This window comes from Manihot esculenta, chromosome 7, assembly GCF_001659605.2.
Source record: "Manihot esculenta cultivar AM560-2 chromosome 7, M.esculenta_v8, whole genome shotgun sequence".
NCBI lineage: Eukaryota > Viridiplantae > Streptophyta > Magnoliopsida > Malpighiales > Euphorbiaceae > Manihot > Manihot esculenta.
The window spans coordinates 5,752,183-5,767,777 of NC_035167.2; the positions used below are offsets into that span (position 1 = coordinate 5,752,183).

At 41.6% G+C, this 15,595-nt stretch overlaps 1 protein-coding gene across 1 annotated transcript; it reads left to right on the plus strand.

The window, feature by feature from the left end:
- Positions 1 to 542: 542 nt before the first annotated feature.
- LOC110619797 (receptor-like protein kinase 7) lies at positions 543 to 4,217 on the plus strand. The gene is made up of 2 exons (XM_021763352.2): positions 543 to 3,277; positions 3,606 to 4,217. Exons 1-2 carry the CDS (start codon positions 712 to 714, stop codon positions 4,010 to 4,012), a joined length of 2,973 nt encoding a protein of 990 aa, XP_021619044.1. The 5' UTR covers positions 543 to 711; the 3' UTR covers positions 4,013 to 4,217.
- The last annotated feature ends 11,378 nt before the right edge of the window (positions 4,218 to 15,595 follow it).

A 15,595-nucleotide genomic window follows, 5' to 3' on the forward strand; every position in this document is an offset into this window, starting at 1 on the left:
GGAGGAGTCATCGCATACCAATATGATCCTTGTGAAGTATTTTTATTTGGACGTGGCAGTTAGAGAGTGGCATAGTCAATCTGGGCGGCCATTAGCTTCCCTGTCTGTGCTCCATTTCTTCACAAGCTGACATCTACTCTCCCACCTCCGCAACTATAACTCCATTGCGCATTTTCATTCTCACAGTAAATATTTATCTCTATGTTTTTTATAATATAAAAAAATAAAATATATTATTCTATTATATTACTTAAATTTCAAATAATTTTTATTTATCCTTATATTCATCGTTATATTTTCTTTTTTAATAAATAAATCATGATATAATTTTTTTTATTATATTAATATATAATAATATTAATAATGTTCTTAAAGTAAAAGTAGTGTTATTTTTTTAAAATGATTATATTTTATTTTTAATAAAAAATATTTTTGTTAATAATTTTCGTTAGAAAATGAATAAAATATTTTCATATTTTTCTTTGAGTAGGACATTACGTGCCAAATCCTCCTTCTATATTGATGTATTCACATGATTCGATATGTCATGGTTTGAACAAACAGACCACAAAATCTAATCCACCCTCGTGCCTAATATGTAATAGCCTACCAAATCTTTCTTTTCCACTTCTCTCTTACTACCAAGTCTTACCTTTGCAAAACAAAAATTAAAAAATTCCTCCGTGAACCTCTCAAAAGCCCCCGGTCGGAATGTCGGTCGGAAAATATTGCCGATGGGATTCTCAGGTGTTTTGCTTTCTTAGTTTTATTATGCTACTTACTCCAACCAAATCAGATGAGCTTCAAATGCTTATGAACTTGAAGTCTGCTCTGAAGAATTCAAAAACTGATGTGTTCAGCTCATGGACACGAGAAAATTCTGTCTGCAACTTCACTGGAATTATTTGCAATGATAATGGACTCGTTAAGGAAATCAATCTTCCCCAGCAACAGCTCGAGGGTTTTCTTCCTTTTGATTCAATATGCTCTTTGCAATCTCTGAAGAAGATTTCTTTGGGATCAAATTCTCTTCATGGGGGCATCTCTGAGGAGTTGAAGAATTGCAGAAGCTTGCAGGTCTTGGATTTGGGTGGGAATTTGTTTTCAGGACATGTTCCTGAGTTGTCTAGTTTACGAGAATTGAGGTTCCTGAGTTTAAATGCTAGTGGATTTTCAGGGTCATTTCCATGGAATTCACTGGAAAATCTTACCAATCTTGAGTTTTTAAGTCTTGGAGACAATCCATTTGATGGGACAAGCTCCTTCCCTGTTGAAGTTCTGAAGCTTAACAAGTTGTATTGGCTTTATCTCACTAACTGCAGCATCAAAGGCCAGATTCCAGAGGGTATATCAAATCTTGCTATGCTCCAAAATCTTGAACTCTCTGATAATCAGTTATTTGGAGAAATTCCAGCAGGAATTGGAAAGCTTAACAAGCTTTGGCAGCTTGAGATTTACAATAATTCCTTCACCGGAAAACTTCCTGTAGGATTCAGCAATCTCACAAGCTTAGTAAATTTTGATGCTTCACATAATAAGCTCGAAGGTGAGATTGGAGTGTTGAAGTTCTTGAAACAGCTTTCTTCTCTGCAACTTTTCGAAAACCAATTCTCCGGTGAGATTCCTGAAGAGTTTGGTGAGCTGAAGTACCTTACAGAGTTCTCTCTTTACAGGAACAAGTTCACTGGTTCACTTCCTCAAAAGCTAGGCTCTTGGGCAGACTTCCTTTACATTGATGTTTCAGAGAATTTCTTGACAGGTCCTATTCCTCCAGACATGTGCAAGAATGGGAAAATGACTGATCTTCTTATCTTACAGAACAAGTTCACAGGCAAAATCCCAGATAGCTATGCGAGTTGCAAGTCTCTGATTCGTTTACGTGTCAATAACAACTCACTTTCAGGACCTGTCCCTGCAGGAATATGGGGTTTGCCGAATCTTATCGTCATGGATCTTAGCATTAATCAATTTGAAGGTCCTGTGACACCAGATATCGGTAATGCAGAGTCTCTGTCATTACTAATTCTAGCTAACAATCAATTTTCTGGTGAGTTACCTGCTGCAATTTCAGATGCTTCATCCTTGGTGTCAGTTCAGTTAAGTTCAAATCAATTTGTTGGTGCAATCCCAGAATCTATTGGTAAATTGAAGAAGCTAAACGGTCTTTATTTGAATGGAAACCTGTTTTCTGGTAATATACCAGATTCAGTAGGTTCATGTGTCTCTCTCACTGTTATAAACCTTTCTGGCAATTCATTTTCTGGGGAAATTCCAGAGAGTCTGGGAGATCTTTTTACTTTGAACTCCTTGAATTTATCCAACAACAAACTTTCTGGCGAGATTCCAGTTAGTTTATCATCTCTGAGGCTAAGCAATCTCGATCTATCAAATAACCAGCTGATTGGTCCAATACCTCAGTCTTTATCCCTTGAGGTCTTTCATGAAAGCTTTGACGGAAACCTGGGTTTATGCAGCAACAATCTGAGGAATATCCAGCCATGTTCATCAGCCACTTCGAACACTTCTGGTCACCTCCGAGTCCTTCTTTCTTGTTTTGCAGCTGGACTGCTTGTTTTGGTCATTTTTGCTGGTTGTTTATTGTTTGTGAAGCTAAGGCCGAACAATCTCGATCGTCCACTGAAGCCGAGTTCCTGGGATATGAAGTCTTTTAGAGTACTAAGTTTTAGTGAAAGAGACATCATTGATTCAATCAAATCAGGGAATTTGATTGGCAAAGGAGGATCAGGAAATGTGTACAAAGTTGTCCTTGGCAATGGAAATGAACTTGCTGTGAAACACATTTGGACTTCCAATTCCAGTACTCATCAGAAAAGTTTCCGGAGCAGCTCAGCCATGCTGACTAAAAGGAACTTCAGATCAGCAGAATTCGACGCAGAAGTAGCCACATTGAGTGCTGTAAGGCATGTGAATGTTGTGAAGCTGTACTGTAGCATCACAAGTGAGGACAGCAATCTCCTGGTTTATGAGTATCTACCTAATGGAAGCTTGTGGGATCAGCTTCATTCCTGTAACAAGATTAAGATGGGGTGGGAGTTGAGGTATGCAATTGCAGTAGGAGCTGCAAGGGGATTGGAGTACTTGCATCATGGATTTGATAGGCCTGTGATTCACAGAGATGTGAAGTCCAGCAATATTTTGTTAGATGAGGAGTGGAAACCTAGAATTGCTGATTTTGGACTAGCCAAGATTGTTCAGGCTGCTGGTGGAGGAGAGTGGAGTCATATCATTGCAGGCACTCATGGCTACATGGCTCCTGGTAAAAAAATTCTTCTTCTGCCATTTCTTTCTTTACTTTTCTCTTGTTCTGCTTTACAATCTTTAAGCAGTTGAAGCAAAGTACATTGTTAAAACTAACGCACAATCCTAAGCGCGCACAAATTCTTCCCACTGCAATATAAGAGACAGAGAAAGGAAAAGAGCACATAAATATAGTTACCATTATTTATCCTGATATGCTTGACTTTATCTAGGGAGACACTTAAAATGTGGTGTAATTTACTGGAGATCATCAAAATTGACAAGTTTTTCCATTGATAATTTTTTGTAACTTGCTGCAAATTTTGATTTTTTGCCATGGAATGCAGAGTATGCATATACATGCAAGGTAAATGAGAAGAGTGATGTGTACAGCTTTGGAGTAGTCCTAATGGAGTTGGTGACAGGAAAAAGGCCAGTTGAATCAGAATATGGAGAGAATAAGGACATAGTGAACTGGGTTTGCAGCAAAATAACAAACAGAGAGAGTGCAATAAATTTAGTGGATTCAAACATCTTAGAGAACCTGAAGGAGGACGCCATTAAAGTTCTGAGAATTGCTGTTCACTGCACAGCAAAAATCCCAGCTCTAAGACCATCAATGAGAATGGTGGTTCAAATGCTGGAAGATGCTGATCCTCATAAGCTGACAGATGTAATTGTTGTTAAGAAAGAAAGTGGAAGTAGCCCAGATGAGAAATTGAAGGGAGGCAGCTTATTTGATCTGAGCAATTGAAAATTTCTGATTCTGAGATTAGGGATTTAGGTAAGAGAAGCTTAAGTATCAGAAAGAACAAGGATATGTATTATCTTAGATCTCAGCTTTTTGTATTGTAAGTGATGGAAAATGAATTTTTGCTTTGTAAATGTAATATATTTTCTCAATAGAAGGTAACAAGCTTAGCAATTACCAATATATGTGAATTTGTTGAGTTTAATAATTTGATAAGAATTCATATAAAAATATTTTGATTTTAACTTGAAATTCAATAAGAATCGCTACTAACCAATAACAAAATTTAATCGGCTAAAGTTCGTGTACCATAAACTTATTAAGGTAGGAAGGGTAGGAGTGAGTATTCGGTCGGTTCGATTTTAAATCGAACCGAATCAAATAAATTGAAAATTGAGATTTTAGTATTTATATAAATTAAATCAAATCAATTTTAGTCAGAAAGCAAATCAAATCGAATCGGTTTGATTCAATTCGATTTGATCGATTTGAATTTTTAATAAATTTTTTTATTTTTTTCTCTTTATTTTTAATATTTTAAAATTTATTTAGAATATTTTATCTTAATAGGATCTAATCTCTATATTATTGAAAATAATATATTATTATTATTAATCGATTCGATTTGATTTTTTTGATTTTTTTCTAATTAAAATTAAACCGAAACGAAATAATTAAAAATTTTAGAATTAAAAAACCGAATCAAACTAAAATATATAAAAAATCAAACTGAATTTTTAAATTAATTTGATTCGGGTGAAAACACTCATTTTTAAAGCTATGTTCATCAATAATTTTAAAAATAGCCTTTAGTGTTTAAATCAGTTAAAACATTAATATTTAGTGATTGAGAGGATAAGTTATGAAAAATTAATTTTTGTAGCTCCCGTTTAACATAAATGTTTTTTTAAAATTTTTTTGTATAATTTTTTATTCTAAACAAAAATTTTTAAAAAAATTAATTAAAATAAATTTTTATAATATTTTTTGTTTCAAAAGAAAAATAGTGTTTAATTAACCACTTGTTGAATATCCAATGAATCAAATTAAATAGAATTAAATTAGTTTGATTTAAATTAATTTTTATTTAAAATTAATTTAATTTTTATAAATATTAAAATTTTAATTTTTAATTTATTTAATTTCATTTAATTTTAAATCGAATCGAAAAAACTGCTAACGAAAGTGTAATACCCGGCTAGACTCCGGTATCGGAATTCCTACCGTCCGGTGGAATCTCGGATGTCGGAAGCCTCTAGTAGGGTAGAATCATGTTTTCATAAAATGTTTCAAGGTATTTCATGGTTTTAAGTAAAGAGGAAATGAGTTTTTGCATAAAAACAACCTTGAAGGAAAACTCAGGTTCGGCCGCCGAACATGCATGCCTTCGGGAGCGCCTTTAGGCCCCCGAAAGCATAAGTGAGGAAAGTCCAGGTTCGGCCGCCGAACCTCAAGTTCGGCCGCCGAACATAGCTTGCATGCGGAGGCACGTTCGGCCCCCGAACGTGGCCTGGCCAGCCACTATAAAAGGGTTCCTTAGCCGAAAACGGGCGAGCTTTTTCCCCATTTCCGGCCAAGGTGAGCTCTCCGCCGCCCCTCACCGATCTTGAGTCTTTTCCTTCAGATCTTTCAAGTTTTTCATTAGTTTTCATCTTGTTTTTAAGATTTCCGAGTTTTGAGCAAGTTTTGGAGCTTTGAGGTTCAAGAACTCAAATCTCTTCTAACTCCAAGTTAGATCGCCTCCACCCTCGATCTTCAAGAGGTAAGAGTCGATCTCTAGCTTACTTTATGTTTTAAGCAAGTTTTATGCAAGTTCATGGGGTAGAAAATGCATGTGTAGCTTATGTTGAGCTTATGGGTTTTTGATGTGATTTTGAACAATGTGGCTTGCAAATGTATGTTTGATGTGTTTTAGATGGGGTTTTAGTTAGTTGATGCCCCTAGGAACTTGTATGCTTGTGTATGAGTGTTGTAGAATAGGTTTATGCATGTTTGGATGAGATTGGAGGCATAAATGCATAAGGGAGCTGAGTTTCTGCCATTCTGGGAGAAACCAGGTTCGGCAGCCGAAGGAACTTTCGGCCGCCGAACGTGCTTGTGGAGGCAGCCTTCGGCTGCCGAAGCTTGCCCCCGAAAGGAGACTTTCGCCTCTGTCTGGGAGTTTCGGCCGCCGAAAGTGCCGCCGAACATGCATGAGTTTCGCCTCTGTCTGGGAGTTTCGGCCGCCGAAGGTGCCGCCGAACCTGCCTGACTTTCGGCTCTGGAGGGACTTTCGGCCGCCGAACCTGCCGCCGAAAGTGCCCTGTCCAGCCCTGTCCAGCCCTTTCTTGCATGTTTTTCTATGATTATTCCATGATGTTTTAGGGGGTTTTTGGGGAGTAGTTTAGAGTTGTGTTCATGTATGTTTGGTCCCTCATTTGAGTCCACCTGTGTAGGTTCGGACCCGAGGAACCGAGGACCCCAGCAGTGAGTCTGTTGCCCCAGTGTCTGGTCAGAGCTATCCAGAGGTGAGTGGAATAAACCTTTATGTTTTTAAGTAAATCGATTATACAGTTTTGAGCATGTTCATGCATCATGGATGCCATGTGATGAATTAGGTTGTTTGCATTAGAATTCACGAATATGTTGCATTGCATATTTTAAATGTTGATGTGGATGAATGTTGGATGATCCATAGCCCTCGATCTATGATATGACGATGTGATACGTACGGTACGGAATGTAAGACCAGTGGGACCCATTCTACGTTCGCTGGCACTATGTAAGGGAAAGACCAGGACCCATTCTACGTTCTGGCACAGTTGGACCATGTAGAGGGCTATTGGTGACAAGTTCATCCTTGATGTGATTAGCTGTGATGTGATGCATTTCATGTTATCATATGTTTTAAATGTTTTATTATTCTGCTCACTGGGCTCTAGTAGCTCACCCCTCTCCCATTTTTCCCCAGGATTGCAGGTACAGGGTAGACCAAGAGGTTTACAAGAGTAATGAAGTTTTGAGTATGTAATAGATAGTGTGGACATGATAAATGTATTAATGTTATGTAAGAGTACAGTTTCAGTCATGTAAAGATATTGAGGATTAGAGATTGTGCTTGACTTTATGTATGAGGTATCCCTTTCAATACATGGTCTTAGATGTTTTATAATGTTCATGTAAGCCAACTCATCTTATGATGTATCGCCCATTGGGGCATTGTTGAGATCCCACAGAGGGATTATGATTATGATTATGAGTATGTTCAGTGCATGCACAGGTTGAGTTTGGCTTATGAGTGAAAGAAAAGTTTTAAATTTTTATGTATGTTGTTGATCATGTATGGGATTTAACAGGTTTTCAGGATGTATGTCAGGCTTGCTACGGGTCTTGGCGGCCTTAAGCCGACCCGGATCCTAGCGCCGGTAGCGGTCCTATTTTCGGGTCGTTACAGAATGGTATCAGAGCCCTAGGTTAATAGGATCGGACCTAGAGTGTCGAGCTCATAGATGTTCTAGAAGGTCAAGCACAATAGGAAAGATCATGTCCACTAGGATAGGATGTGGAGTCCTGTCTTGTATAATGATGTGTAATGCCATGATTATATACATGTGCATTGATGCTATGATATGAATGATATATATGTGATGAGGGTTCATGTGTGCCCCCATGAACCATATGATGCTAATGTTTGTGTGATGTGTACTGTTTTTCAAAAAACAGGATGAGAGGAACCCGTCGATCGGCAAGATTGACTGGAGTACCACCTGAGGATGAGGGTACGAGCGCCCGTCCTCCTACATTGCCTAGGGCAATGTCTTGTAGAGCCAACAAAGAAAGAGTGTCAAGGGACCCTAGAAGGTCTTTTGATGCTAGCAGAAGGGGGACAGATAGAGGAGGAAGTTCTTCAGATGTGAGGGAGGTTACAGAAGAGGATCAGAGGAGGGATGGGAACCTGGATGTGAGCATGGAGGAAGAAGGGACAGGGGAGTCTCAGGGAGGCGTTCAGGCCTCGGGGTATGGTTTTCCACCCCATTATCCACCCTTCCCCCAGGGTTCAGGGTATCCGATGGGAGGCACATCGGATTATTCCAGCTTTAACCCCTATCCTACCTACATGCCTTATCCACCTTTCTATCCACCTTTTACACAATACCCAGCTTATCCACCCTCACCCTTCTATCCTAACCCGGCAAACCCCACCTCGGGGAATGCTACACCCCCACCTCCACCACCTACAGAACCAGCAGCCCCAGTTACTCAACCTTCCAGACCTAGCTCAGCCGGTGGGAGCAAAGTAAAGATGACAGATTACCTTAAGCTGGATGCTCCCAAATACAAGTCAGGGGATGACCCCTTTGAGTATCTGAGAGTAGTGAAGACAATAACTGATGAGCTAGGGGTGGATGATAGCAGGGCCATTCAGATGGCAGGGTTCACCTTAAAGTGCAAGAAGGCACGGGAATGGTTCAAGTGTTATGTGGACCCGAGACTAGACGGCATGACATGGGAGGAATTTGCGAATGAGTTCGCTGGATGGGCTTTTCCAGACAGTTCCAGAGAACTGAAAATGATTGAGTTTGAGCAATTGAGGCAAACAGAGCACATGAGTGTAGAGGAGTTCACGGATAAATTCTTGGTGCTATTGCCTTTTTCAGGGCAGGCTCTAGATACCGATTCGAAGAAAGCCAAGAGATATGTTATGAAGCTGCATTCCAGGTACTCCTCGTTGATTCAATCAGTTGAGAGGGAAAGTTTCCACACTGTGGTGGATATGGCTCGAAGGATGGAGGCGAGTGCTATAGTTGAGGGGTCAGTGAAGCAGTCAGTGACCCAGTCTTCAGGGGTTAAGACCCCAGGCAGAGGAGGGCCAGGTCTCTCTTCTCAGAGCTCAAGTAAGAAGAGGTGGGATAACACCACCAAGAAGCCGAAGAAGAATAAGTTTTGGAATAAGTTGAAATCCGGTCTGGGATTTGGCGGTGGCTCGAGCTCAGGCTCAGATGGTACAGAATGCCAGAGATGTGGAAGACCGCACAGGGGAGTGTGTCGAGCTGGGACTAATACATGTTTCAGATGTGGACAGGAGGGACACATGGCTCGGGAGTTTCCTAGAGCACCTTTTATGGGCCAGCCCCAGCAGACAGCTTTTGGTAGTGTGGCACAGCCAGTAGCTCCAGCCACAACTCAGGGCAGTGGCAGAGGTAGAGGGAGAGGGGCAGCCTCTTCTTCTAGTTCCCGAGGTGAAGGTCCATCAGCTCCAGCCAGGATCTTCACCATGACTCAGCAGGAGGCTAACATGTCCAACACCGTGGTGTCAGGTAATCTCGTCATTGGGTGTTCTGATGTGTATGCTTTAATGGACCCGGGTGCATCTCATTCATTTATTGCTCCGAGAGCCGTTGAGAGGTTGGGTCTGATAGTCTCTGGGTTAGAGTGTCCTCTATGGGTCAGTGGACCCAAGTGTGACCCGTCAGTGGCAGAGTCAGTCTGCCAGTACAGTCCAGTTTTTGTAGAGGGAAGATGCCTCTCCGCCGACCTTATGGTTCTAGATTTGACAGACTTTGACGTCATTCTAGGGATGGATTGGCTATCTACCCATGGTGCTACCTTGGACTGCAGGGACAAGGTAGTCAGGTTCAGAGATCAGAACGGTTCAGAGATCAGAACGGGTCAGTGGTCGTCTTCAGAGGAGACAAGAGGGGTACACCTAGAGGTCTGATATCAGCTCTTCAGGCTCGTAGGTTGCTTAGGAAGGGATGTCAGGAGTATTTGGCTCATGTGAGAGAGCTTAGCAGTCAGGTCAAGGAGCCAGCCTCGGTGCCAGTTGTCAGAGAGTTTCAGGATGTCTTTCCAGACGAGCTTCCAGGTTTACCACCTGCTAGGGAGATAGAGTTCGAGATAGAGTTGGTGCCTGGAACTAGACCGATCTCTATCCCTCCCTACAGGATGGCCCCAGCCGAGTTAAAGGAGTTGAAAGAGCAGTTGCAGGAGCTGGTAGAAAAGGGCTTCATCCGACAGAGTACCTCACTTTGGGGTGCTCCAGTCTTGTTTGTAAGGAAGAAGGATGGATCTCTTAGACTTTGTATCGACTACAGGCAGTTGAACAAAGTCACTACCAAAAATAGGTACCCTCTGCCAAGGATCGATGATCTATTCGACCAGCTAGCAGGAGCGGGTTGTTTCTCCAAAATAGATCTAAGATCGGGGTACCATCAGCTAAGAATAAGGGATGAAGACGTGCCAAAGACAGCTTTCAGGACCAGATATGGGCATTTTGAGTTCCTTGTGATGCCGTTCGGGTTAACTAACGCCCCTGCAGCATTCATGGACCTCATGAACAGAGTATTTAGTCAGTACCTGGATCACTTTGTTATTGTCTTCATAGATGATATCTTAGTGTATTCCAGGAATGCAGAGGAGCATGCCCATCATCTGAGGTTGGTTCTACAGACCTTGAGGGAACATGGCTTGTATGCCAAGTTCTCTAAGTGTGAGTTCTGGCTGAGGAGCATTTCGTTCTTGGGGCATGTAGTGTCAGAGAATGGGATAGAGGTGGACCCCAAGAAGACAGAAATTGTGGCTAACTGGCCTAGACCCACTTCAGTGACGGAGATCAGGAATTTCTTGGGTTTGGCAGGTTACTACAGGAGGTTCGTTCAGGACTTCTCAAAGATTGCAGCTCCTCTGACCAGACTAACCAGGAAGAATCAAAAGTTTCTGTGGACCGACCAGTGCGAAGAGAGTTTTGAAGAGCTTAAGAAGAGGTTGACTTCAGCACCAGTGTTAGCTCTGCCATCCAGTGATGAAGACTTTACAGTCTTTTGTGATGCGTCCCGTGTGGGACTGGGTTGCGTACTAATGCAGAATGAGAGGGTGATTGCTTATGCTTCTAGGCAGCTGAAGAAGCATGAGTTGAATTACCCCACACATGACCTGGAGATGGCAGCAGTAATCTTTGCACTCAAGATGTGGAGGCACTACCTCTATGGGGTTAAATGTGAGATCTTTACAGATCATAAGAGCCTACAGTACATCCTGAGTCAAAGAGATTTGAATTTGAGACAGAGAAGGTGGGTGGAGCTGCTGAGTGACTATGATTGCAAGATTCAGTACCATCCGGGTAAGGCGAATGTTGTGGCAGACGCCTTAAGCCGGAAATCACTCGGCAGTTTATCCCACATATCGGCAGAGAGGAGGCCAGTGGTGAAGGAGTTTTACAAGCTCATTGAGGAAGGTCTACAGATGGAGTTGTCTGGTACAGGTGCCTTGGTGGCCCAGATGAGAGTGGCACCCGTGTTTCTGGAGCAGGTGGCTCAGAAACAGCATGAGGACCCGGAGTTAGTAAAGATTGCCAGGACTGTTCAGTCAGGCAATGATAGTGAGTTCAGATTCGACAGCAAGGGGATCCTCCGCTATGGGAGCAGACTATGTGTACCAGATGACATAGGGCTAAAAGGAGACATTATGAGAGAGGCTCATAATGCAAAATACAGCATTCACCCCGGGGCCACCAAGATGTATCAAGATCTAAAGAAGGTTTATTGGTGGCCGGCTATGAAGAAAGAAGTGGCACAGTTTGTGTCAGCCTGCGAAGTGTGTCAGAGGGTGAAGCTGGAACATCAGAAGCCGGCTGGAATGCTTAACCCGCTACCTATTCCAGAATGGAAATGGGAAAATATAGCTATGGACTTCGTAGTGGGGCTACCGGCGGCGTCCAACAGATTGGACTCCATATGGGTGATTATGGACAGACTCACCAAATCTGCTCACTTCATCCCTGTCAGGAGTGGCTATTCTGTGGACAAGTTGGCGCAGGTGTACGTTGATGAGATCGTCAGGCTGCATGGGGTTCCTGTTTCGATAGTGTCTGATAGAGGGCCCCAGTTCACCTCCAGATTTTGGCGGAGTCTGCAGAGTGCCATGGGTACTAGGTTGGATTTTAGCACTGCTTTCCATCCACAGACGGACGGACAGTCAGAAAGGACCATCCAGAACATAGAGGATATGCTCAGGATGTGTGTGCTGGACTTTGGTGGTTCTTGGAGGCAGCATCTACCTTTGGTGGAGTTTGCCTACAATAACAGCCATCATGCTAGCATCGGGATGGCTCCATATGAAGTTTTGTATGGGAGGAAGTGCAGATCACCTGTTTGCTGGGAAGAAGTTGGAGAAAAGGCCTTGGCAGGGCCTGAGCTAGTAGAGATTACCAGCAGGGTAGTACCCATAATCAGAGAAAGGATCAAGACTGCTGCAAGCAGACAGAAGAATTATGCAGACATCCGCAGAAGGCAGGTCGAGTTTCAGGAGGGGGATCTGGTATTGCTCAAGGTGTCTCCTATGAAAGGAGTGGTTCGCTTCGGGAAGAAAGGTAAACTAGCCCCACGATACATCGGACCCTTTGAAATCTTGCAAAAGATTGGGAATGTGTCGTACAAGCTGGATTTACCTGCTTCAATGGAAAGGATCCATCCGGTTTTCCATGTTTCAATGTTGAGGAAGTTTGTGTCAGATCCGAGCAAGGTTCTTAGTGAGCCTGATGTGGAGGTCCAAGGGGATCTCACCTATGTTGAACAGCCAGTACGGATCATAGACACCCAGATCAGAAAGTTAAGGAACAAGGAAATCTCGATGGTGAAAGTCCTGTGGAACCACCACAATTTGGAGGAATGCACTTGGGAGACACGGGAGTCTATGCTCCAACAGTACCCTCATCTCTTTTAAGGTTAGATCTCTATGTGTTTATGTGCTATGTATGTATGTATGTTATGTTTTATGCCATGCTATGTGCTAGTTGAGGAACATTCGGGGACGAATGTTCTTAAGGGGGGGAGAATGTAATATCCGGCTAGACTCCGGTATCGGAATTCCTACCGTCCGGTGGAATCTCGGATGTCGGAAGCCTCTAGTAGGGTAGAATCATGTTTTCATAAAATGTTTCAAGGTATTTCATGGTTTTAAGTAAAGAGGAAATGAGTTTTTGCATAAAAAACAACCTTGAAGGAAAACTCAGGTTCGGCCGCCGAACCTCATGTTCGGCCGCCGAACATGCATGCCTTCGGGAGCGCCTTTAGGCCCCCGAAAGCATAAGTGAGGAAAGTCCAGGTTCGGCCGCCGAACCTCAAGTTCGGCCGCCGAACATGGCTTGCATGCGGAGGCACGTTCGGCCCCCGAACGTGGCCTGGCCAGCCACTATAAAAGGGTTCCTTAGCCGAAAACGGGCGAGCTTTTTCCCCATTTCCAGCCAAGGTGAGCTCTCCGCCGCCCCTCACCGATCTTGAGTCTTTTCCTTCAGATCTTTCAAGTTTTTCATTAGTTTTCATCTTGTTTTGAAGATTTCCGAGTTTTGAGCAAGTTTTGGAGCTTTGAGGTTCAAGAACTCAAATCTCTTCCAACTCCAAGTTAGATCGCCTCCACCCTCGACCTTCAAGAGGTAAGAGTCGATCTCTAGCTTACTTTATGTTTTAAGCAAGTTTTATGCAAGTTCATGGGGTAGAAAATGCATGTGTAGCTTATGTTGAGCTTATGGGTTTTTGATGTGATTTTGAACAATGTGGCTTGCAAATGTATGTTTGATGTGTTTTAGATGGGGTTTTAGTTAGTTAATGCCCCTAGGAACTTGTATGCTTGTGTATGAGTGTTGTAGAATAGGTTTATGCATGTTTGGATGAGATTGGAGGCATAAATGCATAAGGGAGCTGAGTTTCTGCCATTCTGGGAGAAACCAGGTTCGGCAGCCGAAGGAACTTTCGGCCGCCGAACGTGCTTGTGGAGGCAGCCTTCGGCTGCCAAAGCTTGCCCCCGAAAGGAGACTTTCGCCTCTGTCTGGGAGTTTCGGCCGCCGAAGGTGCCGCCGAACCTGCCTGACTTTCGGCTCTGGAGGGACTTTCGGCCGCCGAACCTGCCGCCGAAAGTGCCCTGTCTAGCCCTTTCTTGCATGTTTTTCTATGATTATTCCATGATGTTTTAGGGGGTTTTTGGGGAGTAGTTTAGAGTTGTGTTCATGTATGTTTGGTCCCTCATTTGAGTCCACCTGTGTAGGTTCGGACCCGAGGAACCGAGGACCCCAGCAGTGAGTCTGTTGCCCCAGTGTCTGGTCAGAGCTATCCAGAGGTGAGTGGAATAAACCTTTATGTTTTTAAGTAAATCGATTATACAGTTTTGAGCATGTTCATGCATCATGAATGCCATGTGATGAATTAGGTTGTTTGCATTAGAATTCACGAATATGTTGCATTGTATATTTTAAATGTTGATGTGGATGAATGTTGGATGATCCATAGCCCTTGATCTATGATATGACGATGTGATACGTACGGTACGGAATGTAAGACCAGTGGGACCCATTCTACGTTCGCTGGCACTATGTAAGGGAAAGACCAGGACCCATTCTACGTTCTGGCACAGTTGGACCATGTAGAGAGCTATTGGTGACAAGTTCATCCTTGATGTGATTAGCTGTGATGTGATGCATTTCATGTTATCATATGTTTTAAATGTTTTATTATTCTGCTCACTGGGCTCTAGTAGCTCACCCCACTCCCATTTTTCCCCAGGATTGCAGGTACAGGGTAGACCAGGAGGTTTACAAGAGTAATGAAGTCTTGAGTATGTAATAGATAGTGTGGACATGATAAATGTATTAATATTATGTAAGAGTACAGTTTCAGTCATGTAAAGATATTGAGGATTAGAGATTGTGCTTGACTTTATGTATGAGGTATCCCTTTCAATACATGGTCTTAGATGTTTTATAATGTTCATGTAAGCCAACTCATCTTATGATGTATCGCCCATTGGGGCATTGTTGAGATCCCACAGAGGGATTATGATTATAATTATGAGTATGTTCAGTGCAAGGTTGAGTTTGGCTTATGAGTGAAAGAAAAGTTTTAAATTTTTATGTATGTTGTTGATCATGTATGGGATTTAACAGGTTTTCAGGATGTATATCAGGCTTGCTACGGGTCTTGGCGGCCTTAAGCTGACCCAGATCCTAGCGCCGGTAGCAGTCCTATTTTCGGGTCGTTACAGAAAGCATCTATTTAGTGTCAAGTTATCAAATTTACCAATTTCTAAAATTTATAAGTTAACTAATCTTGAGTTTACACACTTCTTTACATGATCAAGCACCAACCGGAAAAATAAGATATTTAATTTCTTAAATTATAAAATAAATATTTTATTATTAAATTTTATTTAAAAAATTAAAATATAAAAAATTATAATGTAACTAATCTTTCTCTATCCATGTCCCTCATATAATTAGTGAATAATCTTACATTATTCCTAGAATCCACTTTTCACCTACAGTTTATTTATTCTGAGAATTTCATTAAATTAAGGCTCCTAATCTTATTTTAATTTTTTTATATATATTTTAATATTCAAGCCAGTTCAAAAAATTTGTCAATGAAAAGTATTTTTTAATAAAAAATTAAACTATTTTTTTAAAAAATAATTTCATCTCTAAAAGAGTAAATTATTTTCAAAAACTCATCTAACATCTTTAAATTATCTATATATAAATTTATTAATCTCATTTATTTTTTAATACTACAACAAAAAGAAAAATTCATTATATTTTAAAAATAAATAGATGAAAATAGT